General features: G+C 34.5%; 1 protein-coding gene across 1 annotated transcript; it reads left to right on the top strand.

The window, feature by feature from the left end:
- The first annotated feature begins 2,566 nt into the window (after positions 1 to 2,566).
- LOC121418451 (ribokinase-like) lies at positions 2,567 to 25,711 on the top strand. The gene is made up of 8 exons (XM_041612335.1): positions 2,567 to 2,786; positions 7,027 to 7,159; positions 9,490 to 9,553; positions 14,687 to 14,749; positions 15,649 to 15,813; positions 20,271 to 20,362; positions 23,653 to 23,841; positions 24,555 to 25,711. The coding sequence occupies exons 1-8, from the start codon at positions 2,722 to 2,724 to the stop codon at positions 24,726 to 24,728; spliced, it is 945 nt and encodes a 314-aa protein (XP_041468269.1). The 5' UTR covers positions 2,567 to 2,721; the 3' UTR covers positions 24,729 to 25,711.
- The last annotated feature ends 1,945 nt before the right edge of the window (positions 25,712 to 27,656 follow it).

A 27,656-nucleotide genomic window follows, 5' to 3' on the forward strand; every position in this document is an offset into this window, starting at 1 on the left:
AATAGAGAGAGGGGGAGAGACAGAGAGGTCGATATATAGAGGGAGAGAGAGAGAGATAGATAGAGAATTTGAGAGACATATTAGATAGATAGAAAGATATATGAGACAGAGAAGATAGACAAATTAACAGATAGATAGATAAAGAGAAATAGAGAAAGACAGACAGATGGATAGATAGAGGATTTGAGAGATAGATAGATGAGAGACAGATAGATGTTAGATATATAGATAAAGAGGAAGAGAGACAAAAAATATTAACAAATTAACAGATCGATAGATACTCTAGTTAAAAAATAGATAGATAAATAGATCATTGGCTAGAGAGAAAGACAGACAGATGGATAGATGGATAGGATGATAGAGAGAGAGATAGATATTAAATAGATAAAGAATGAGAGAGACAGAGAAGATTATTAACAAACAGATAGTTAAAAAAAATAGATAGATAAATAGATAGAGAGAAATAGAGAAAGACAGACAGATGGATATAGATAGAGAATTTGAGATAGATAGATGTTAGATAAAGAATGAGAGAGACAGAGAAGATCATTAGATAGATAGATACTGCAGTTACATAGACAGATTAGAGATAGAATTGAGAGATAGCTATATAGACAGATAGATCGAGAGAAAGACAGACATCAGCAAATCGGCATTCGGTGCGGAGTTTGGATCGCGCGCTCAGCCGATAATGTAAACAAACGTAGACGTAGACTCTTCACTAGTCGCTTTTTGGCTACTTTTCCGGAAAATGCCTTCGCCAGGGTGTAAAACGGAAACGCGCACCCCGGCGCACCCCGCCCACTTATTACGCAATATAAACATATAAACATAAAAAGTCTTATTACTGGTACCTTGAAATAAAAATGCATGCAAACATTATCGTATAACAAAATACATTTTGATAACGATATGAATTAAGATTAAAAAAATTATTCACTATTTTTTAACTTTCCAATTCTATTCTGATCTTAGAGGATCCAAACTAACATTTACATAATTAGTCTGGAATAGACAATAATTTTATCCTCGTATCACAGCTAGCGAAAGCTGCAAGGGCGCTAAACACCTAACGAAATGTCGATCCATTCTTTAGCCAGACTCTCCGGCACGCGCGTTTCCGTTTTACACCCTGGCGAAGGCATTTTCCGGAAAAGTAGCCAAAAAGCGACTAGTGAAGAGTCTACACACGTCGCTGGTTGCATGCAGCGTGCGACACAGGCGAGTCCACCACCGCATGCAATTTGCACAGTTACTGATCTCGGCACTTCATGTACAGAGAGAGCGGCAGTCAGGAGTGAAATCCGAACATGCTTTTGCAGTCTCGTTTATGATAGTTTTTTTTATAAAAATAAATTTTTAACGAAATGAATAGAATGACAGACAAAATCAAAATAAACAGATACTTATAATGGAAAGACAAATTGAAGTTTGATGGATTGATACACTTAGAAGCTGCCGAAAGATAGATAGAAGACTGATAAATAAATAGAGACAAGATAGACGGATAGATAGATAGAAATAGAGAGAGAGAGGTGGATAGATAGATAGATAGAAAGAGAGAGAGATGTCGTAGATAGAAATATGGACGGACAAAGAGAGAGAGAGAAAATGCTAGAGAGGGAGAGAGATAGAGAATTTGAGAGACAGATAGATGTTAGATAGATAGAAAGATAAAGAATGAGAGAGAAAGAGAAGATAGACAAATTAACAGATAGATAGATACATAGATAGATAGATATATAGATAGTAGAGAAAGACAGACAGATGGATAGATAAATATAGAGATAGAGGGAGAGAGACAAATAATATTAACAAATTAACAGATAGATAAGTTAAAAAAATAGATAGATAAATAGATAGAGAGAATAAGAGAAAGACGGACAGATGGATAGATAGATAGATAGAGAGAGATATTAAATAGATAATTAAAGAATGAGAGAGACAGAGAAGATTATTAACAAATTAACAGATAGATGAGATACTCTAGTTAAAAAATAGATAGAGAGAAATAGAGAAAGACAGACAGATGGATAGAGAGATAGATAGAGAATTTGAGAGATAGATAGATGTCAGATAGATGATCATAGATCAAGAATGAGAGAGAAGAGCGACAAATTAACAGATAGATACTGTAGTTACATAGGTAGGTAGAGAGAGAGAGAAATAGAGAAAGACAGACAGATGGATGGATAGAGAGATTTGAGATAGATAGATGTTAGATAAAGAATGAGAGAGACAGAGAGGATTATTAGATAGATAGATACTGCAGTTACATAGATAGATAGAGATAGAATTTGAGAGATAGATATATAGACAGATAGAGAGAAAGACAGACATCAGCAAGTCGGCAAGGCAAATGATCAAACCTGGAAAGTATAAGCTCATGCAGCTGCATTTGCAAGACAGTACGGTATGTTCTGCGGATAACTTCGGTGCGGACTTTGGATCGCGCGCCCAGCTGATAATGTAAACAAACGTAGACGTAGACTCTTCACTAGTCGCTTTTTAGCTACTTTTCCGGAAAATGCCTTCGCCAGGGTGTAAAACGGAAACGCGCCTCCGGCACGGAAGAACCGTTCGCCTGGCCTAGCCGCCGCCTGGCCGTAGAATTGTCATGCTTGCCGGTTATGTTCTCCTCCAGAAAGATATTCGCGTGAACAGCTCCAGCGCAGTAAATCTGACAAGTTTCTGTTGCAGCTTTGAGATTAAACATCAGAAATGAGCCTCAAGAAATGTCAAGTCGATGTCGTTATCGTAGGGTCGTGTAATATGGACCTGATAAGGTACTGTTTTGTAGATTAGCAAGGTGTAAATTATTGTGTTGTTGACTGTTGTTACGTTCATTTTCTCGGTGATACTACTGTATATAGTCTATAGGCGGTATAGCTCAAGTCCATGATCGCTCATCAACCGGCCCAGGGGCCGATTGCACGAAAGGGCCTTTGCAAGGACCGTCTTTCGTGTCGCCCATTTTTTGTGATGCGCTATGTGAAACGAATTTTAAATAAATCATCTGAAAACATATTTTATTCTTAAATAAATCATCTGAAAACATATTTTATTCTTAAATAAATAATCTGAAAACATATTTTATTCGTCCGTCAAAATAAACAAAATGTTTGTTTATAAAATGATATGATATATAATGAAATTGTATAAAATTTGATTTAAAAGCAAGCTAACGAATCTTATTTTTATCATAAATTTCAGAAACACCTCGCTTAAACTAGCGTATCATAAAAGATGGGTGACACGAAAGACGGTCCTTGTAAAGACCCTTTCATGCAATCGGCCCCTGGTCTGCTGGCAGGCAGGGAGTTTGTTGACCGAGGCAGGGTCCCCGGAGATAGAGTTCCTGGGAGCTGGGGTTTAAAAACAAATCAACCATTTAGCTGATACGTCTGGCTTCGTGGAGTACCGTACTACTACACATTCTCTACAAAATACACAAATCAATTGCTCCCAACTCCTACAGGCATGGCATGGGTAGAAATTTTGTTTTTAAATTTGTTTGGTTAAGCCTGACCTAGTCTTGAGGACTCCATGATGATGTCTTAAAAAAATTGAATTATACATATGATGAAGAAGTATATGTCAATCAAGACATCATGGAGTCCTCAAGACTAAGCCTGACCAGACATGACATTGTTATATTATTTTAAACTTTAGTTTTTGTTGGGCTATCATGCTAGCCAGGAGGCTCCTAGAGAGTAAAAATCATTTATAACGTATGCTTACTCTCCACGGATCCAGGAATCCTTCCCATTCATCTGCACGTACCGCCAAAAAACCTGAAACTTTCGCCCCTGAGATTTCTACTTTCCTAGATCTAGCCCTAAATCATGACATGTAAATGGGATGCAGCTTCATATCCGACATTTCTATGCTATCGATTTCGTTTTTAAACAAGAATTAAAAAAAAGAGAACATATTATGGAAAGACAGAGAAGACTTGCCCTATGTTATGAAATCCTATTCTTCCCCAACGTTACAGAAGCTTGCGTTGCGTAACGGGGAAGAACAATAGGTGTTCATATACATGTAACTGTGGATTTTTTTTTTACAATTGTGCTTGAAAGTCTGACTACTCTTGCAGCTTGATGGGGGGACCTCATTGAGGTCCTAATGCCTCCTAGAGTAGAGTGAGGAGAAGTGGTTGTCTGAGCAGGGTGATCATGTAGAAAAATAAGGTTTGGACTTGCCCTTTTTCCTTTTGATTTCATAAAATATTAAGTACAGGTACTATATGCAGCAAATAATTGTGAACATTTGTGCTTTGCATAAGTTTAGTATTGTCAAAATTTTGTTAAACAATAAAACAATTGATAAAGATATTTAATATAACATTTTAAATAAGATATTGCAGTGATAGAATTTAAGAATTTAAACCTGTCTGGAGATACAAAAGCCAGGTTGCTGGTGATTAATTTTAAATACTAGAAAGTGTTTTGGGATGATCTTCGATAGTTTGCATGATGACAACAAAGAAGAGCCTGCCTATGGTTCACCATGTGGATAATAAAAGGACTGTTTGGACCATCATGATAGTGAAAGGAAGGGAAATAGAAAGGAAAGAAAGAGAGAGGAGATTAATCTTCGTGAAGCAAGGACTATAAACCTGGGACCCGTTTCTTGCACCTGGACAAGTTAGTCATATCTTTATCCACCAACCACGGAGTTCCAATCTTGCTTAACCTGTTTCACAAAAGGCTTCCTAACTAGAATACCTTGATACCGATACTATCGGTAAAAAGAGCAGACGAGACGTAGCCTTTATAGTCACAAAATAACATAATTTTCAAAAAGAAAAGAAAAAAAAAGAAAATTTATGAGAAAATTGTGAATATTGTGATGAATTGAGAAATACATCTTTTTGATATAATAGCAGAGGTAAATTATGCATCATACATACTCATACCCTTTTCATAAACCTATCCTCCAATTAGCCGCCTAAGAGTAATGCGGATAATTCAATAAAAATTGCGTTCATAAACTCCGAAAATAAGCCGCATTATTTTTACGAGCGCCCGTCCTGAAAAAGGCGGATAATCGCCATGACAACTGGACACGCCCCCTCCGATGCGGTTGTGTTGGAAAAGGGTGACCTTGTGACCGCACCATGGCAATTATCCGCATTATTTGGAAATGCGTTCATAAACTCAAAATCTTGTCCCGATGCTGCTATTATGCGGATAATAGCAGCATCAGAGTAATGCGGATAACTCTTGTCCTCCTCCAATTTTACGACCAAATTATGCTGCTATTAGCCGCCTAATTCATTTTAATGGGGTTTATGAAAGGGGTATTAGACCATGAAGACTGGAGCATACAATTGCTGAAAAATGAAATTATGAATAATTAATTTCTTGACTAAAAAAATTGCATGCGGACGTTGAGATGGGTATCCCGGGATATCCAATTTCAATTGTTTATGAAAGTAAATTATAATGGTTTTCTTTGTAAAATGATGATAATTATATGGTCTTTTATGTTTTCCAAACATCATCAAAATATACTTTGACATAAACTTTTTAAATCTTTGATACCGAAACATACGATTTGAAAAATCTATGCATAAATTAGAAACAGAATTTATCAAAATGTTAATAGTGGTCTGAAAATGACAAGAACAGTCTAGTTATGGATGGCTTGACGTGGTAGAATCTCTATCGATTAAATTATTTTACTATTTAAAAATTAATGGTTTTGTAGCGTTTTACCAACAGATTTGATAGTTTCTTTATATTATAATTATCATAGAATGCATTATCTGACTTGTTTTGTGATCAATGTAAATTTAAACCTCTGTAATTGATTACGTAAGATTATAATTTTCAAATTTCGAGGCACTTTTGCATGTCATAGTCTACCCACGTGATGCCATTAAGAAAGAAGTTGTAACAAGTTTGTAGGTGTCGTAAATATTTAGTGAGGTTGTTGTACACGATCTTGGTAAAGAGGGCTTCGTGAAACAGTAGCGGACAAGTAGCTCACTATCTCCGATTAAATCAAGAAGTTAGACTTATGACTGGTGTTGAGAAATGGGCCCCAGATTATATGTGATGATTGTGGCAGAACTACCAGAAAAGTAGATCTTTGGTGAGGAAGCTCAGCACTTCAGGTCTACTTTGTGACACATGAATTACAATAGGCATACAATGAATTTTTTATTTAAATGAAACTTCCAGAAATATTTTTCACTATAAATTCTACTATGATTTGTTGTAAGAAATCTTGTCTCTGTCTCTTTTTGTTTAATGTACAATATCCAAGTTTTTTAGTCAATTATTACAAATCTCTGTGTTTAACCATTAATCCTTTAAAGCAACTTTAGTTTTGGTAATAGTAAAAGTGCATTTGATTATGAGACATTTATGATGTGAAGGATATAAAATAAATGTTTAAATTTTTTAAATTAATAAATTTTATTTAATAGATGTAATGATTTTACATCAAATTTCAATTTCATCGGGTGCCTGATCGAAATAAAATACCTGTGTATTAAAAAAAATTTAAATCACTTCTCAAGCATTTAATTTTTTGAAAACTTCAGGACATTTAGCTTTCTAATATCCAATTACTCGATCTTAAATGTAAGTGCACAAAGGCATATTTTGAGTAAAAATAACATTACGGAAAGAGGGCATTAGATGCCATATTCAAACTCATACAGAATGATACTGTAGTCTAATTCATGTTACTGGCCCTTTACAAAAGCTCAGAACAGGCATTGAAAAGAGTTGAAAATTTATAAGCAGAAATATAAAAAAAAAATTTATTTAAACTCATCCAAATATTAGACTTTTAGAATGATATGATATCACATTATTAGGATTACTTAAATGGAAAAAATTATAAAGTCTGTATGTTCAAAGCATCATAAAATTAAGGTAGCCCTAGGTCATCATTATGAAAATGAAATATTTTAAATTGTATGTCGGTTAGTCAAAATTTAGTTTTTTGTCTTTAGAGGCATTTTGATTGAGACAATTTCTTTTTTTCCCATTTGCACCATCAATTTAGCTATGTGTCCCGATTTCCCAAGCCTGGGGAAACAATTCACGGAAAGCGATTTAGCACAGGATTTGGAGGAAAAGGAGCCAATCAATGTGTAATGGCTTCAAGATTAGGTGCAAGGACTGCTATGGTGGGCAAGGTAAGTTGTACTTGAGATGATATTAGACAATTTAATCTTAGAGTTTGCTTTACTGGAAAGTCATGAATGACAGAGATACCATTATGTAATGGATATTCTGGATTGAAAATAATTATATCATAATAAATAGAGTAAAATTCACCAAGCAAAATACTGAAAATTTCATCAAAATCTGGTAACTGACTAAAATGTAGCAATATTTTGGGGAAAAAAGTTATATTTACATTGTCATGAATCTTCATTAGGTTGGCTGATGTGGCCGCATCCTCGCTTTCTGTTTTCTTATGTTATTATTGATGTCATAATTCATATTTTCAATGATGTGTGTACGTCTCCCATCTAATAAGATAAGTTAATAATAATAATATTATATAGCATTTATGAGGCGCCAATCTATCTAGTTGCCTATTCAGTGGCGCACTATATATTACCCCTGCTGTAGCTCCAGCTGCTAAAGGCGCTTGGTGCATTTAAGGAATTAATCCTGCCAGGTACCCATTTCATCTCACCTGGGTCGAGTGCAGCACAGTGTGGATAAATTTCTTGCTGAAGGAAAACACGCCATGGCTAGGATTCGAACCCACGACCCTCTGTTTGAAAGGCGTGAGTCAGAACCACTAGACCACGACGTACCCACTGACGCGCCCAAGTTGCAGCAATAAATATCTATTAAATTGAATTCTTAGTTGAAATGATTAAATTAAAGCATTAAATCACTTGTCAGTTTTTTTTAGTTCTTGGATAAACATAATTTCATATGATAAAGTACTAAATAACAAGTGGAGGTTTGACATCAGTTTCCTCATTGAATATTCATGAAGATGTGCAAACAACAGTCTGTTATTGAAGTTCAAAATTGGCATGCCAAAAGCAAAAATTAAAATTCTTTGATTTTCCTGCTAAAGACTGAACTTATATATGAGGCAGCTGCTGCGCCACTTCTTTGCTGCCAAAATTTTAGCAAACATTGTTGCTCATCACTTTTTGGACTCGTCACTTACAATGGTTCTTGACTAAATTATTGTTCTTAAGCCCTTTATCACGCTAATAAAGGGGTAGTTTGATTGGGAATGGGGAGTACAGTATCAGCAAGATGAATTAAAGTGAATAAACCTGAATATTAAAGATATTATTTAAATATATATAAAGTTTATTAAAAAGTTTCATGATCAAGCTATCTCAATTTCCTTTCTTCTTCTTTTTCTTTATCTTTGTTCCTCCTTTTATTTTCTATATTATAAAAGGGGACTTAGATTTTGGTTGGGGGCATGTGTCCACTTCCCCTAGTTTCATCTTTCCTTTTTCTTCTTATTTTTGGTTTTCTTCTTTTTATTTTTTCAATATTCATTCAGTTTGTGGGTTGTGACTTCTGTCTGCTCTCGAGTCCTTATGCTAACTTTGATATTTGATTTTTTTGTCAAAAAAAATAACATTAATCATCTATATTTACAAGATATTGCGGAGAGACTGGAAATGTGGTCAGTTAGTCTAGGGGGACTTGCATTCGAATGTCCATATGAATAGGGCCATTGACCTGATTATTTCTGGAAAATTCTAATTCAACAGTACCCTTCCCGGTAGACATAGCTTTTCAAAATTCAAAATTTGACATGTGGGAATTTCCTTTTCTCAGATCTGCAAAATTGTCCGCTTACTTTTTCCCCTAAGGTAATACCTGCAAGATCTAATTTTCATCCCTTTTCATAGTAAAAAATATGTATTTCCTTAAACATGATTTTGTTTGACTGTGTAGGAGTATGTGGTAAAAGTATTCTTTACTGGACAATCAACCCAGGGGGGGGGGGACACTTCCATTGACGAGTAGATACTAGGCAAGACCATGGGGTTTTGAAAAGAACCATGAACAAGTATTTTCCATATTCTGAAAATGCTCCCTATAACAAGTGTTGGCGAGTGAAACCCTAATTTTTGTATTCGAAAGGCAACTGCATTCTTGACAAGTATTCCCTGAATTGACCCCCTAAACAAGTGCAGCAATATTTTAATTGTTACGTCATGGATGTGATCACGGACGTCAAGACTTCAAGATTCATTCTGTCTTTCTAAAAATCTAAACATTGCTTTTGAAATAGTGAAATAGCTGTTGTTGAACTGTTTCTCCTATTCTAGGGTTCTAGTTCTGTGGCCCATTTCACAAAACTTGTAATGATAAGTTTGCAATAAAGTTATAAGCTACTGAAATCATTGAATTTGATTGGCTGATAGGAAACGTGTTATAAAAATTGTATATTTGTTATTCTTCATAAAGCAGGTACATGTATTTTCTCAAATGCAATTTGTTTCCTTATCTCAACATATCGTATTTGTAGGTTGGAGATGATTCTTATGGCAGAGATACAATAAAGAACTTTAAAGATAACGATGTCATTACAGGTAAATATAATCATATTAATAAGATTTGTATAGCGCACTCTCCATCTGGATTAGATGCTCAAGGCGCTTCAGAGCACAACAACATGATCTATCTACATACATGTATAATACATACATGTCTGAACAATAAGTCAATTTCTATTAAAAAAACCCAGGTGTGTTTCAGGTGGTAATTTGAGAATATTTTAAGCAGTCAATTTTATAACTCAATTCTAATACTTGGCTTGTGAGTATATTGCTGATTGATCTACATTCGCTTTGTCTTCACTTCATTTAGTTTCATCTCACATGGTTGAATCATACTTCATCTTTAAATTTCAGCCCATTATAATTTTGGTTTCTTATTCCATTTAGGTTATACCCATTTCGTATAATATTCACAAGACCAACTCGGCATCAGACTTTTCAAAATTAATTTGAATGTGCAAAATGCAAGCTGAAAATGTTTACTGACCTGAAAAGGGCACAATTCAAGGACTGTTTGTCGGGATGCATGAAGAGGATATTAAAAAATGCAAATGCGTAGTGGGGGCACCTGCAATATTGAAAATAAGGTGTGAAAGAAAAACATATCTTAAAAAAATTGAAATTTATATAACAAATCGAAGAAGTACAAAATAATGCTGCACTTTATTCAAAACCCATGTCATTTTCACCAAATTCTGCATGGTTGTAGAGAAAGGTATACTAAAAAGGTGTGAACATGAAAAATTGGGGGTTCATGTACTTTTTTTTAAACAATAAGCACTTTTGTTGGAGCAAATGTGCTTTTAAAACACAACAATGCATCAAAAGGCTTGTATCTTTATAAAAAAAAAATCTACATCGGGGTATTTGTTGAATTACCATGATAACTTTGAAAGTTTATGGATCTGATTACTAAAACTTGGACATAAGAGTAATCAACGTTTAGAAGGTTTAGAGTAATCAAGCATCACTGAAAATCCTGTGCGAGTTTCAGGTCACATGACCAAGATCAAGGGCCATTTAAGGTCAATGAACTGGCTATGCGAAAAGATGTGTGATATTACGTGTGAACAACTTTCCCTTTGATGGACAATAAAATACCCCCAAAATGTCTCTTTTTGCTCTAATGGTGATACAAACTCTATATCCACAATGTATTTAAAAATCTGTTACATGCCTTCCAATAGAAAGAATGCATGATCTACTGATAGATGTGATAAAAGAGGCAGTTTAAGTGAAATATGTAGAAAAGAAATGATAAAATGATAACACTTCTTTGTTGCATTGCCAATAGGAGGATCTACATTACAATAATGATCTGAACTTCAAATACTCATAACTTTCTTATTATTTATTTAAATTTTCTAAAACTGTTGTTGATCTGTTTCTTTGATTTTTTTTGTTTTCACGAAGGCTAACTTGTTCCAAAGGTTTCATTTTTCTTTAAGTAGTCGTAAGCAGGGAAGTATTTGTAGTTTATAATTGACCTATTCTGTACGTCATTTTAGAGAAGATGAAGGATATTTGGAATTTTACCTGCTTATTTAGCTTAGATATTCATCTGCTTTATGATAGAAATAAAAAATTAGATTTTATATTGCATTAAAAGCAGGATTGCTGACAGGATTAAAGGATTTGCAAACGTACAACCCAAAATATAGCAATTATGTACCTTTGGTTATAACTAAAAATGCAGAAAATACAAAAATCTAAACCAAAGCAGATTAGATGAAAATAATTAATTAGAATATAAATTCACTTAAAATAATTGATAAAGTGTATTGAATTGAATAAAAAAGGCAATTGTTATTATTAATTTCTATTTCTTTTTTTTTCTTCATGTCTGCCATTCTTCATATGACTATTGTTGGAGTTCAAATTTCTAGGACTTGAACATTTGATTAATTTATTTTGGTGTAAAGACTTAGTGAATTTAATAGGTAGATGAATTTATTTTTCAGTTTGTGTCATCACATCAGTTTATTACGTTTGATTTGGGCAATCATGTAACTTGACCATTCGAGAAAAGGGCCCCCTAAATTCTCAAAAGGTAGGGTTCACTTTACCCAAAAGGATCTAAACTAAAAATGTGTTTTTACAGATTTTGCATTAGAATTTAATTTGATCGAGTGCCTGATCAAATTTGAATTTATATTTGTCTTGTTGATATAAAAACTTCTCAAGCATTGGATGGGCTGAAAACTTCCAGTATTTTATTCCATTATCATTTAAACATGTAAAGCATGTGTTGTAACAGGTACATGTATTTTGTATAAGAATAGAAACATGAGAGGGGATGCTAGATTTGAATTTAATGGCCAGAAAAATGCCATGTTTGAATTCTAATAGGTAAAGAATGCATTCAGTGCATTCAATAACAACTAAATTTTTGTACTATTGTAATATTCAATGATAAGTGTATTTTTTTCTATTACTGAGGCTTTACAAAAAACTTAGACATTGTTAGTGAAAACGATTGAATACTTTTACAATATATATTCTTTTTGTAATTCACCATATTTTCAGAACAAACATTGCTTTATGATGGGTGATTTTAACATCGACTTGCTTCACATCCACAAAATGCCAGCTTGCTAAGATTTTTTTTAGATTAAGTTATCTCAAAGTTCTTTTTCTCCTTCATTAAGCCAACTCACTGCCACCAAGTTATTTACACAAAGTCAAAAGATCCAACGTTTAGACGGATGTTGAAAGTTTATTCCAAACAGTGCCGTGAAACTGTAACAAACATTGAACAATTAAAACAATTTCATATCGAATATGTACATTGCAATAATATATCTTTCCAATAAAACATATATCAATTAAGTCTTATTAAATTACTCTTTTAGTGAAATTTCCTCAACTATGACATTTCAAACAAGACATACCGTATACGATCATATAACATTTCATACAATAATTCTAACTAATTCTCATCATTCATAACCAAATGTCATGTCACTAAGTTTCAAGTACAATTACGTAATTTAAACAAAAGCACATCAATATCAACCAAGTTCCGAAACATAAATATCCATCATATTCCACAATCGTTAGAATAATATTACATGAAAATAAAGAACTGATTAATAATTTATATCAGCAATATCATGAATAAAACTTCTTTCGATCCAACTCACCTCGTTGGCTGGACATAAATAACGTTTGCATGGCAGTAATGTTAAAACAGATTTTGCAAAGAGGAGCCGTAAACAAAGGTCTCCTTCTATAGGTCAAATAACAGCAAAGTGACAAAATCAAGAAAATAGTTATTTTGGGTTGTCATGGCACTTTGCGCGCATTGATATCATAAAAATATAATGAAGAAAAATATGTTTTATAATTACACTGAATTGGCAAGTTAGACCGAGAAAGTGTTGGAAAATATAAACTACTATTATACACAAGAATTATGATCCAATTCGTTCGATTAACAATTTAAATAATGTGAAAACAAAGAATTATCTTTAATTATCGGAAGAATCACTGGTAAAGAGACTTAAAACTAATTAGCGCAGCGCGTAGACAATAAGGTAAAAAACGCGTATCCACAAGGGGCGCAGGAAGCTGCCAAAATGAGATTGGGGGCAGCCACATTCGGTGCTACTGTAACACTTATCAATGTTTTCACAAACATACAGATATTTTGATATGGGTATAATAGTATCTGATTCAACAGACCATTTCCATGTGAAGCGAAGCAATAAATCAAATCAAGTCAAAATCTCAGTTGCATCTTTGTTGGATTAACTTCTTTAAAATTTAAATAAATAAGTATACCGGAGGTAAAATTATATAGTGTATGATTGATTTGATATTTATTTCCTGACAGTCAATTTGGATTTTAAAAATAACATCATCCAAATTTTCATAAGTCAAATTTCTTAAAATTGTCTGACGAAAGTATGAAATAAAATTGCGGATTGCCTTTAGTCTTTACCATTAAATTCGGAAAAATAGAAGTCCAATGAACATTTAAGGTACACATAACTTTCCCAAAAATATCAGAGTTCATATTGGGATCCACTATTATTTTTTGTTGTAAATTCCTACTGCATGCACATCCCTGTATGTATTTTGGATGTTTTCTTATATTCCAATTTTAATGCATGTAATTCATATTCATCTGTAGACTTGAGAGTGTAATCTTCTTAATATCTAGAAATAAAAGTAGATTTCCGCAGATTTGTAATTGCCTTGGGATAAAACTTTATGGTAATTGGTGAAAGACTGTAGTGAAAGAGTGCGTAATATGTGTGGGAGTTGATCTATTTTTTTAAATCTAAAAAATGCATGCTACTTTGCTCCTCCTCAGCAGTTTCATGCTGGAGTTGGCATTAACTGTGCTTTGTATACATGTATGGCAGCCATTTTCGATATCAAGAAAACAGAAATTGTGTCAAATTCATGTTTTCAGACAGTATTTCACTCCTCTCTATCACAATTACAGACAATTTATAGCAATTTTGTGATCCCCATGGAAATTTTGTGACTTCATGGAAAGACTATTGCGTACAGTGTACCTTGCCTTATGTTGGAGCAATTAACATCTTAGAATTCTCACTTCTGTCTTAGGGGGGAGGGGGGGGGGGTGAGTGGGCACTCATTTTTGTATGATATCTGCTATAATTTTGTGATTTCACTTGACTGCTTCTTTATACTTTCTTGTACTTGTGTTTTTATCTGTATCTTGTATATAGTATAATGTTTAACAATATATTAATATAGGTATATTCATCCAGGGAAGCCACTTCAGTTCTGAAAACTTTTCTCCAAGCGTCCCTCCTATTATTATTACCCCGGCTTTAGCTGGGCTGCCTAGGCGGTTTGTATGTGATTGTGCTTTTAACAAAGCGAATAAAGAAGATATTTTTATTATCATCATAAAAATAAATTTTGCCAATTTGTGTAAAATGCTCAAAGTTATATGAGTGGATAAATGAATTAATTTATAGAGAAAACTGCATCAAACACACACACCCACCCACCCTCATCCTTACAAACACACACACCTACTCACCCTCGCACCCTCACCCACACATTCTATTTCTCTCTTTCTCGCTCTCTGTTATTAGATTTAAAAACAAAGTAATAATAGGCCTATATTTGTAGATATCGTTCCTGTTCAAATCAAATTTGTTGTGAAAACCATTCTGTTTGCAGATTTTCTTAGCATCACCAAAGAAGCTTCTACAGGGGTTGCCCCGATACTGGTCGAAGACAGTGGTGAGTACAGAGGGCCATGAAAATAATTATTTAGCTTCTAAATGGTACTCCAGGCTTAGTGTGTTAAATTTGATATAAAATCAAACATGCAAAGCACTGAAAAATTAATTGAAGTAAAGTTTTAAATATAAACTTTAAATAATACATTGACTTCAATGGGGCTAATCATTATTCATGAGGTCATGTCCCATGGACTGATTACCACCAAATTTGGGTTGTGGAGATATTTTATTATATGCTCTACCAAAATATGCTATCAAAAACACTGGAATGCAAAAAAGGGTTAAGTACTCTGTAGAATTAACAGGGGATAATAACATACATGTACAAGTAAGTTAGGGGTTCATTGTTTTGTATCACAGAAATCTGTTTGACATTGACAGTGAAATTTGAATTAAAAGAGGGAAAAATACATTGCTTGCACAGTCTGTTGTGAGAAATTGCTTCAACTTTGGTAAGCATTTGACTTAATGGCCATCGCTCACCTTACGACTGTCTGCGATTTCATTTTCCAATGAAATAAATTGAAAACGTTCTTAGACCTGTTATTTAAAAGTGTAAATACACTGTGTTCAATCAAATGAGAAAGATCCAAAATCATTATGCAATGTTAGGAAGATTTGTAAGATTGTAAAATGTGTTCATCCCTCCTAACTCTTTCAGCACCAGTTGCAGACAATTTAAACAATACAAACAAAATTGCAACCGCTTCAAAGTTGAGTAATCTTCTACGACAGACTTCATATCTCCTGTTCTAAAAGCAATTCTTAAAAAGCTGTGGGCACTGGAATTAGTAGGCTTGCTAGCTTAGCCGAGGTGCTATTCCCTGAATAGATGTGCTTTATTACTATTATTATTATTATTATAACATATAAATCTGTCTACCCATCTTTTAAAAGGTCAAAACTCTATAGTGATTATAAGTGGAGCCAACTTTGAAATCACGCCAACAGATGTGAACCAAGCTATGGCTCATATGGATTACCCTAAAGTGTTGGTGTGTCAGCTTGAGATTTTGCAAGATACTGTTCTAGCTGCTTTGAAGGAAGCAAGATCCTGTGGAAGTAAGTCTATATATAGATACATATGTATATATTTATATATAGTTATTTACCATTATGTTTGTTCTGTTGCTTATTCTGTAATTTTCTTTATTTGTTTTATTGTCTCACCCACCAGAGGTGAAGGCAAGACTAAGAGATCCAAATGTCGTCCGTCCGTCGTCCATCCGTCACAAACATTATGACACATAGCCGCGCAACAATAAGCCCTTTTCAACCAAACTTAGATTGTAGATGCACTTATGGGACTTGCATGTTGTGGTGCAATTGCAGATCATATGGTAAGGTCAGAGGTCATATTGAGGTCAATGTTAATGTTTACATTCAGGTCAATGTTAAATTTTATGTGCAAGACTCTTATGACACACATAACTTTGCAACCCTTCGTTACTTTTAAACCAAACTTGGGTTGTAGAGGTGCTTAGTAGACCTGCATATTATGCTGCAGTCAAAGGTCACATGGTAAGTTCAAAGGTCATTTTCGGGTCAATGTTAAAGTTTATGTGCAAGACCCTCTTATGACACAATAACATAATACATAACATAATAACACAATACATGCATGACTCTCTTATGACAAGTGTTATTTAATCCCAGTTATTTCACATTGCTTATGCATTGTTTAGCAAATAAAAACTGAAGAAGGCCAGGGGCTGAAAGTTTGCAACCTAGTGTATTACTCTGTTTCATCCTAGACCATCATTTAGTCTTCTCACACACACACACACACACACACACACACATATATATATATATATATATATATATATATATATATATATATATATATATATTAGTGTAATTATTGTAATTAATATTCATTGTCATACCCCCCACCAAACAAAGTTTGAGGGGGAGGGGTATATAGGAATCAATGTACGGTCGGTCCATTGCAAATCTTGTGCTTTGAACCACTTCTTCAACTTTTGATCAATTCTCATGAAATTTTGAAAAAAAACATTGGCAAAGATGTGTAAGACACATTTTTTTCATGATTTGGAAATTGTGTTGCCATGGTAATGGTATATTATGGTAAAAATTAGGAAAAAATATTGCATTTCGAACTTCTTCCTCTGTTTTTAACTAATACCAATGAAATTTGGCACACAAATTGGTCTTTAGGTAAAGATGTGCAAGACATACTCTTTTGCATGTGTCAGAAATCGTGATGCCATGAAAACAGGATATCTGATGAATTTTCGATAAAAATCTTGCACTTTAAACTACTTCATCAGTTTTCAACCAGTCCTCATGGAGTTCGGTTTGTACATTGGTTTTTAAGTAAAGATGTAGGAGACGTGTTTTTTGGTGTATGTGTCAGAAATTGTGTTGCCATGGTAAGAACATTATTTGGTGAAAATTATGTAAAAATCTTGTGGATGTAATTTTGCTCTCACATCCATCTCGAGGTAAAGATATGCATGACATATTTTTATTAGTTTGTGTTGAAATTATGTTGCCATGGTAACCACATATCATATGGCAAAAATTGGCTAAAACCCTTGTGGTTTAAATAACTTCCATAGCACACACACAGGTCTTGAGTGAAGGATTGCACAAAATTTTTCACTTTTGTTAGAAATTGTGTTGCCATGGTAACTGCAAGCCTTAAAATAAGCAGCTGCAGACCAGGGGCAATTAAAAAAAAAAATTGCCGCGGCTAACTGGCTTTTTACAGGGATCGGGGGCAATTTGGTAGAGGTGCTGTGGCTCAGTGGATAAGTCTCCGGACTGTGAACCACAAGGTCCGGGGTTCAAATTCCATCACAGCAGTAGCGTCCTTTGGCAAGGCGTTTATCTACATTTGCCACTCTTGACCCAGGTGTAGTAAATGGGTACCCAGTAGGAAGAAATTCCTTGAATGTCTGATGTGCCCGATCAGGGTAGCCGTGCTAAAGCCCGGGTAATAGTATGCAGCGCTTAGAAACATTTGTATTAAGCGTTATATAAAAAATTGAATATTATTATTATTTTCTGGAACCAGGGGCAATTAAAAAAATAAAGAATATAACGGTGAACCACACTGCAAATTTGTTTATAGTAAGCGCAGCTCCTGCAATTTTTTAATTGTACATGAATAGCATGCTAAGTAATAGGCTTTTCAAACATTTAAGAAATCAGATTTAAATGTTTAAGTGTGTTTTGACACCCTCACTCCACATCCCCTTTACAACCACACACACATGGGCTTATTTATTTTTCATGTTTAATGAACCACGAATAATTAACCCCCCCAAAAAAAAAAATCTTAATAAATGAATAAAATAAAAATATAAGAGAGAGAGAGAGATGGAGAGAGAGAATTTAGATCAAATAATAATAAATTTAGAAAAAAATAAATAATGTTTTTTTTTTAGGGAATGGGGAGCTTCATGAATTTGATTTTAATAGTCTTAACAAGAATTGTATCATGGGTGTGAGCTTTGTGGTTAATATTTTTCTCTGTCTCCTCCATGGAACTATTGTGTGTTATAATATGAATTCTTAAATGTTTTCTTAATTTTATTGGTGATGGAATGCTCGTTTGAAATTCTAAGTATTTCACTATTTCCAAATTTGTTGAAAAGGCTGTAGCAGCTGTACAGTTATTTTTACTATTATATTTACAGAGTTTTGTTTTCTTGATTAAAATATTTTTTCAGACCCAAAGATCTACATAAATGATATATGAAATCCAGATACTGTTTTTGTCTTGCCTGCATAGTAGAGCGAGTCTATAGGTGCCGCTTTTCCGATGGCTGCATCAACACCAAATCTTAACCAAAGGTTAAGTTTTTGAAATATCATCATAGCTTAAAAAGTGTATGGGCCTCATTCATGGAATTTGGACATAATGATTGTCAAGTAGTAATACAGATCCTAATAGAGTTTGATGTCACATGGTCAAGGTCAAAGGTCATTTTGAGGGTCAATGAACTTAGACCATGTTAGGGGAATCAACATCAAAATCTTAACCGAAGATTAAGTTTTTGAAATGTAATCTTAACTTTAAAGCATTTTGGCCTAGTTCAAAAACTTGGACATACAACTTATCAAGTATTACTGAACACCCTGCCTGAATTTTAAGTCACATGACCAAGGTCAAAGGTCATTTAGGGTAAATGAACTTTTATAGACCATGTTGGGGGAACCAACATCAAAATCGTAACCAAAGGTTAAGCTTTTGAAATGTCATCATAACTTAGTATGGGCCTAGTCCTGAAACTTGGACGTACATGTAACAGTAATCAAGTATTACTAAAAATCCTGCCTGAGTTTACATGTAAGTCACATGATTAAGGTCAAATGTCATTTAGGGTCAACAAACTTTAGCCATGTTGAGGGTATTTTGTCAATTTCCATCATAACTTTGAACTTATGAATCTGGTTCATTAAACTTAGACATAAGAGTAATCAAGTATCAACAAACATCCTGTGTAAGTTTCAGGTCACATGACCAAGGTCAAAGGTCATTTAGGGTCAACAAACTTTGGCCAGGCATGTTGGAGGTATTTGCTGAATTACCATTATACATGTAACTTTGAAAGTTTATAGATTGTGTTCATGAAACTTAGACATTAGTGTAATATATAGTACCATGGAACATCCTGCTGGAGATTCAGGTCACATGATCAATGTCAAAGATTGTCTAGGGTCACTGAATGTAGTATTTTATTATCATATGAATTGTGTTTTTTTGAATAACTGTAAGTCAGCACTGCTGTTCTATTGAAAGGCGAGACTGCCAGAGGTGCTCCACTTATTTGTTGTTATGGATGTGTGTATGGCCTTATGAAATGATCAATTCTGAAATTGTCTGTCACTTTATCCGAGCCAGACTGGAATAAAAAGGATATCCATCTTAATATTACCATTACTCTAGAAATTCTAATTTCTAGATTACATTTTCGAAATAACATTACAATTGACATTTTCCTCCATGAAAATCAAAAGACGAATTTGGATCGCTATCCCCTCGGCTTAAGAAATTCTAAGTTAGTGTTCTTCATAATCCCCTGAATACATGTATGTCTTCATCAAGCAAGTGCCCTTTCTTATCACACTAGATTTAAGACATAGATTATTTCACTTTATTTGAAAGAATTAAATAAAAGATGAGGGTGGCATCAAATTCATATTGGTACTCCAAGGAATAAGACATTCTTTCAAAGGCAAAGCAGGGTACGGAGGGGAAGAGGGAAACAGTGTTAAGAAAAGTAAAAAGTATATGATTTTCTGGACTGGGGGTGCTATATTACTTGCCTGAAATTGGACTCCTTTACAGTAACATAATTATACATTTCATTGTAGACTATGTTTGTTTTGTATTTTAAAATGAAGCATTTTCATGAAAATGAAATGAATATCTTTATATTTCTTGACATGACGATGTAAGCCGGACTCTGGAAACTGTTGCAATATGCATTTGAATGCGCTTTTCTATCTATTTTTATCCTATTTTTCTTCTGTGCTGTTTGCAGTTACAACTGTATTCAATCCTGCTCCTGGTATACCTGACTTACCAGATGAATTTTATCAGTATAGTGATATTTTCTGCCCAAATGAAACTGAGGTATGTATTTTGGATAAAGTTTTAATATCATAATTTAGGATTATTCATTGATTCCATGAGATTTGCTCCCACTATCAATTCCATACACCAATTGAACAACTGATTTCAACCCTGGATGTAATACTACACCTTTCTACTACATGAAACCTGTTCCAACCCTAACCCTAGCATTAACCCTAGTATTGTCAATTTTCTTAGAAATAAATTCTTGTTCAGGAAGTTGTACTTAAAAGAATCAACCTATCCCCTCCTTTTCCCGACTGACCCTACATCTTAGAGGAAGTGAGGCCTGAAGCAATTGTTGCAGGAGCAAAGGTTGCGACACCATTTCAATATAAATCAAAGTTGAATTTTAATACAGACTCCCCGTGCTCCCATACTGATGTCTAGTCTGCTCTACAGTGCCACTTTGACTGGTGTTTGACATCCAAAATGGGATGGTTTCATTTACTGGAGCTTAACCAGCAAAATATTATTATACAAGTTTGCTTTTCTATTCCCCTCCACATGACACACACTTCTCCTGTTTATTACCTTTGCATACATTGCTACTAATATTTGAATGTCTTGCAAACTGTTCATGTTTCATATTTTGCCAATGAATTGCAACAATATTCACCTATTGTTTTGTGGAATTTTAATAAACTGACCTTATGCGGAATTCATTCTCTTTGTTTCTCCTGCCCACCTTAAAAAATCTCCAGCATGTATCACAATAGTTCCTTTGGATTCCTTAAGGATATATATGGGTTTGATAAGCATGTCTACATGTGACAAAGTTATTGCTGTCACGTCAGAATTACATCTTTTGCAAAAGGAGATTCATAGACACCTGTCATTCTGTTGTTACTTTTCAAAAACTTTGCACAGTGGTGTAATACATGGTGGTGGCAAAAATCTTGATTAGTTACTGAGGCTGCAAGCAAGTCTTAAGTTCAGTTCAGTTTATTTCCATAATTCACACACATATATATATATATATATATATATATATATATATATATATATATATATATATATATATACATGTATATATACAAACATTTTATATCGGTTGACATGGGTATAACATATCATGAAATGAAATAAATGGGTCTTGAGACAAATAGAAGGAGAAAAGAAAAATTGGTAAGACTAGGATATTATCAATATGTAAAATAAAATACAAGTAAGTATCTGCCTGTATCTGCCTGCTTGTGTGGATTGCTCCAGCTTTCAGACAGGAAATGCAACCGCCATAACATGCTTAAATACCTCATACCTTTCCAATCGGCAAAGAGCTTATGGATGAATACTATTATGCTCATCCCCCACCCACCATGAATGCTCAGGCCTAAAATGTGTTAATTTGCCATAATGAAGGTAAAACAAAAATGGGTTGGTAGGTTGTTTTTTGGATAGTTTTTTTCTGCCCATGTCATGGCTAATGTTTTCCATGCTATTAGTAGGAAAATACTTCAAATGCTATGTATTATCATTAGTAAGAGATTTGAATATAGATTACTTGTCATGTCTTTGAGTTTTATAGATGAGATGACCTTTTCAAAGACTGACCTTGAGTCTTGATGCCCTCTCTTAATTTCAAATGAAAAAAACATATCAGTAGTTTAAAAGTCTTATTATGAAGGTGAAATATATTCAGGCTGTAGACGAAGCCTCCCTCTAATTGCTCTCTTGATCCAAATAGCGAAGTGGTACTTTTTCTGTCTGGTCGATTAGTACTCGTGCCATATATTGTAAAGGAGGAAAGTGTTAAGGTGTGTCTCAAACTGAAATATCAAAGGTTTTTTTGTCAGGTGACTACTTCAGATGTTATTCACTTTGTTATTTATTGTTAGATACGTGATATCAATATACTATTATTACATTCATCTGCAGTACACTTTCAAACTTGTTGAAGCTTTGATAATATGAGAGGAAAAAGTATTAATGCATGAGTCACCTGAAAACTTTCTTTTTCCTGTTGATTGTTTGGTAGACAGTACTAGTAGTCAATTGAAGCTTTTGTAAACTTAAAGTGTCAGTTATGTGAAATATACTCTTCGTGTCATGGAACATTACAGTCAGAATTTGAATATTTGCACTTTTCAAGCCATTAATTCTGTCACCCTCTCTTGGAACTGTTTTGTTTTTACTATTGTTTAAAATATCTGTTTGAGCACTTAGTTTACATATTTAGTTATTTGATATTAAAATAACCTGAAATTTCCATCCCATTCCATGCTTTGGAAGTTCTTCAAACATAAAAAAGAATATGCCGACAATTTGACAGAGAGGGTTCCCTATTGAATTGAATTGTAATGTTAAATCATAAGTATATATCCAATAAAATGTGTTTATAGATGATATGCTTCACACCACAACAGTTTGGGGCACATGTATCAATACGTATCCGGACATCTACCCCCTGGACATCTACCCCCCGGACATCCACCCCCCGGACATCCACCCCCCGGACATCCACCCCCCGGACATCTACCCCCCGGACATCCACCCCCCGGACTTCCACCCCCCGGATATCTACCCCCTTAGGACAAGTACCCCCTAGGACAAGTACCCTCTAGGACATCTACCCCCCGGACATCCACCCCCCTGGTCATCCACCCTCCGGACATCTACCCCCCGGACATCTACCCCCCGGACATCTACCCCCCGGACATCCACCCCCCGGACATCTACCATCCGGACATCTACCCCCTTAGGACAAGTACCCCCTAGGACAATTAAACCATTTGGTTTAATTGTCTAGCGCATTTGCCATTTCATCCAATTTCCAGTTAGGCTACACCTGTTTCATCTAATATCTACCCGGTCTATCATCACTTAGTCTATATATATGATTAGGTGAGCTGTTTATGAACCAAATTTCCATTTGAACAAAAAAAAATTGTACCATACAATTTGACTGGTCCTCCATATTAACTTTTTTTGATGCAAAATATGAATATTAGAAATTGCTAGTTTAAGGAGCGAAAAACAGATTAATCTTGACTCTATGAAAACGGAGTACCTCCATGTCATATCATTGGACACGACTCTGGACAGGTCTCTATGCATCCAGTGTAGAAGAAGTTCAGACAGTTCTTTCTTGATAAAGGTTAAAAGAAGGAAACAACAAAATCACTGCTTAAAAGTGCAAATTGGCAAACTTTCATCACAATTCCGCTGCTATCATACACTCTGTCTTGTGTTCTATATCAATACTTTAATTTTACAGGGCATGAAAATGAACATAAAATCATCAATTTTTCGAGCAAAAACAGATTAATCTCATCTAATCGTGTTGTAAGACACAACTCCTGACAGGTCTCTCGGTATCCAATGTGGAAGAAGCTAAGAAAGCATCTTTAGTTCTTCTTGATAAGGGTTGTAAGACCGCCGTTATAACCATGGGAAGTGAGGGGGCCGTCTATGCCACCGCAGAATCAAGAACTCCAATACATGTTCCCACTGATGCTGTAACAGCAGTTGATACTACAGTGAGTAAAACAAAAAATATACTACATTGAAAATTCCAGTATAATTCAAGTTATGGTTGCATGAAAAAATTGGTTCTCTGTCTCTCTGAAATAAAGTAGAATTTAAAATGTAAGGAAAGTAAGCTTTGGGGGTAACCATACCGAATCACATATCCTTAATTTCTTAGAATCATTTCTTTTAACATTGCATTTCAAATTACAAATTAGATTATTACTGGTGTTGGAACAAGGAAAGCTTATGTTTATAACATGCAAAATTAGTTTTGTCTTCTTTGCTATTCAGTTATACCTTGGTCACATTTGACCTACGGCAGCCATACGGCGAGTCGATAACAGCTGTTTTATTCATTTTTATTCAAACCACCTATATGTAGCTGGTACAAAAAATGTTAAAAACGGCTGTTTTCGACACGCCGCACGGCCGCCATAGAGCAAATGTGACCAAGCTATTACATATAAGTGTATTCATGGAGGTTGAAATAGTCAAAGTAAAGATTTTATTGAACTTAATTTGCCAAAGTCACATTGAGTATCAACCCAAACAAGTGTTTTCCATACCCTAAATTATTCCTCAAACTATTTTTCATGATAAGGTATACCCTTAAACATATGGGCTTTTGAAAAGTAACTGTAACAGGTTTCCAACTGTGATCAACTGTATATATCAAGGCAAGCGTATCTCATATTACACTTCCCCTGTCTTATATTTTCAGGGAGCTGGTGACGCGTTCATTGGTTCTCTGGCGTTCTATCTCGCAAACCACCCCTCTCTGGATCTCGGTGAGATGATAAAAAGATCATGTGCAATAGCATCAATTAGTGTCTTAGCTCCTGGTACTCAAACCAGCTTTCCTTGGAAACAAAACCTTCCTTCTGGTTTAATATGAATGCTCTTCTGACATTTCAGTATGTGTATGCTGTTTGTAAAAATTATTGTGTTATTGCTCTTAATAATGCAGGGATGCATGAAAGAGTTCAGATTTTTAGATAGTTTCATCCTTTTTGCCTTCAGCATTTTTCAACATTGGACTTTTTCAAACACTTAGTATTTTCAGCTATTTTTATTTGTAATCACTTTGTGATAATATTCTGCTGTGTATAGCAACAAAAAAAATACACCAGAACAAACTAAAAGCACTTTACAAAGATAAGTATTTAATGAATAGAACACATTTTATCATGTTGAAGATATTGGTAGAAAATGTAATAGGAGAGAGACATATAAATGAAGATTTGGCAAAACCCATTGAAGAATTCTGAATTGAGTTTGTGACATTGCATGCAAGCAGCCCTTCTTATTTACCATATTGCAGCAATATGTTATTTATGTTTAATGCTCGTCATCTTTTCTTGAATATGAAAATTGTTCTTGATTAAATGTACACAGGAAAATCATATTTGCAACTTTCTGAGTAAGTAATGCTCTATGATATAGCATGGCAGATGGAAGAGCTGTACACAGTGTTGTTGCATTTTCATCAAACCTCCATTTATACATTTTCCTTATTTTCTGCTTTTGTTAAAAGCTACTTGATGTAAGAGTGGATTTACCCTATATTCTCTCTGTTCCCAATTTATATTTCTTTTGATTTCCTCCTCATCCTCCTCCTCCTATCTCTCCTCTCTCTCTCCCTTCAAATCCCCCTTATTCATCCTTTTTTCCATTATGGTGCCAGGTAAAACATGGTAGAATCAGAACTAAATGACATTTGTTTCTAGATATTTCTGCCATTTTTCCCTCTGCCACTTATACCTTTGCATTTTTTACCCCTTTCTCTTTTTACCGTGCTCTGTCTTATTCTCTTTCCATTATGATGCCAGGTAAACATGTCAGAAGTCAAAATGGCATAAGTAAAATACAGTGCCATTTTTTTTTTAAATACACCTGCCATTTTTACCATTGTAATTTTTTCCTCTGCCACTTTTACTTCTGCAATTTGCACCTCTGTCACTTGAACCATGATTCTGTCCAATTCATCTTCTTTCCTTTTTGGCATCAGGTAAAAATGGCAGAAGTAATAAAATCAATACCATTAGCAAAAATCAATGCCATTTTTACTCCTGTAATTTTTTTCCTTTGCCACTTTTACTTCTGCAATTTACACCTCTGTCACTTGAACCATTCTGTCCAATTAATCTTCTTTCCTTTTTGGCATCAGGCAAAAATGTCACAGATCAAAATGCGAGAAGTAAAAATCAATGCCATTTTTCTTTAGATACACCTGCCATATTTACCCCTGTAATTATTTTCCTCTGCCAGTTTTACTTCTGCAATTTGCACATCTGTCACTTGAACCCTTGTTCTGTCCAATACATCTTCTTTCCTTTTTGGCATCAGGTAAAAATGGCAGAAGTAATAAAATCAATACCATTAGTAAAAATCAATGCCATTTTTACTCCTGTAATTTTTTTCCTCTGCTACTTTTACTTCTGCAATTTTCACATCTGTCACTTGAACCCTTGTTCTGTCCAATTCATCTTCTTTCCTTTTTGGCATCAGGTAAAAATGTCACAGGTCAAAATGGCAGCATTAAAAATGAATGTCATTTTTTAGATACACCTACCATATTTACCCATGTAATTCTTTTCCTCTGCCAGTTTTACTTCTGCAATTTGCACATCTGTCACTTGAACCCTTGTACGTGTTTCTGCATTACGAACCTTCGGAATAAAGAACCTTCGGAATTACGAACTTTCGGAATTAAGAAGTGTAACCACCTGCCATTTTACTCCTGCATTTTTTTCCTCTGCAACTTCACAATCAGTAGGCAGGTCCACAAAAAGGAGCTACATTTATCCAAGTTATATTTATGACGAGAAGAGTTTTGCATATTTAATGAGCTGGGTGCGGAGCAAAATTCCTTTTAATTTGGTCATTGCTGCTCTAAGTACAAGTCACATTTTATAATTTTAGTATCATTGTAAAGAAGAAAACCATTCTCTTCGGTCATGCATTTGAATTTATTTGAAAGAATTTGTGTAGGTGAAACTTTTGATCGAAAACATGCTACAAAATAATTATTTTCACCTAACAAATGTTATTTTTACACTTTATTTCTGTTTTAGCCCAAACGATTTTTGGATCATGATAAAGCTAAAGATCTAACCTTTTGCTATGATGTTGTATAAGAAGAGGTGTTGTAAATGGGTCAAGATCCACCTATTACTAGTAATAGGCCAAGTACATTTTGCAGCTTGAAAGCAAGAATACTGCACTCTGATTAGTCAAAGACCACGCACCCACCCAATTTCCACCGGTTTCCACCGTAGAGCCTCTTCAAATTACCCGGGCATGTTTTGAAACATTCAGCCAATAAGGAACTCTGGATTACATGCTACTCGGAAATGTCAAAAATCTCGTCTTGTATCTTGATGGGAATAGCAGGATCCTGCCGCATTTCCAACTTTGTGAGAAAGTACAGAGAATGAGCTTTACGATGAAATAGGTATTGTTTTGACTCAAAATAAAAAGTTTTGCACAATTTGCAAGAGAAAACGGAGGAAAAGAGTTCAGTTTTGAGACATCTGTTTAGGCCTAGCGTTCACTTATTTATCAAACTATTTCGTTCAAAATAAATGAGCATTATAAAAGAGTAACATTTTCCGATGGCGCAATAATATTCAATTTTACTTGAAGATAAAGTGGTAAAATACTTTGAGAAAGAAAGTCTCGCAATTCACGAGATTTTGCAGGGATAAATCTTACTTATTTACTCATTCGCATAGGGCCTTGCAGTCTGGCTGTTCTGCAAATTTTTACCCAGGCTGCCTTGTTTTTTACCCATGATCTGTGTGTTTCATCTTCCCGTTATGGT

The sequence above is a fragment of the Lytechinus variegatus genome, chromosome 7 (genome assembly GCF_018143015.1).
Source record: "Lytechinus variegatus isolate NC3 chromosome 7, Lvar_3.0, whole genome shotgun sequence".
NCBI classification, from domain to species: domain Eukaryota; kingdom Metazoa; phylum Echinodermata; class Echinoidea; order Temnopleuroida; family Toxopneustidae; genus Lytechinus; species Lytechinus variegatus.

Coding starts and splice junctions, on each gene's coding strand:
- LOC121418451 (XM_041612335.1), top strand. CDS start 2,722: ATGAGCCTCAAGAAATGTCAAGTCGATGTCGTTATCGTAGGGTCGTGT. Junction 7,160..9,489: donor GGACTGCTATGGTGGGCAAG/GTAAGTTGTACT, acceptor TCGTATTTGTAG/GTTGGAGATGATTCTTATGG. Junction 20,363..23,652: donor TCTGCCCAAATGAAACTGAG/GTATGTATTTTG, acceptor TCGTGTTGTAAG/ACACAACTCCTGACAGGTCT.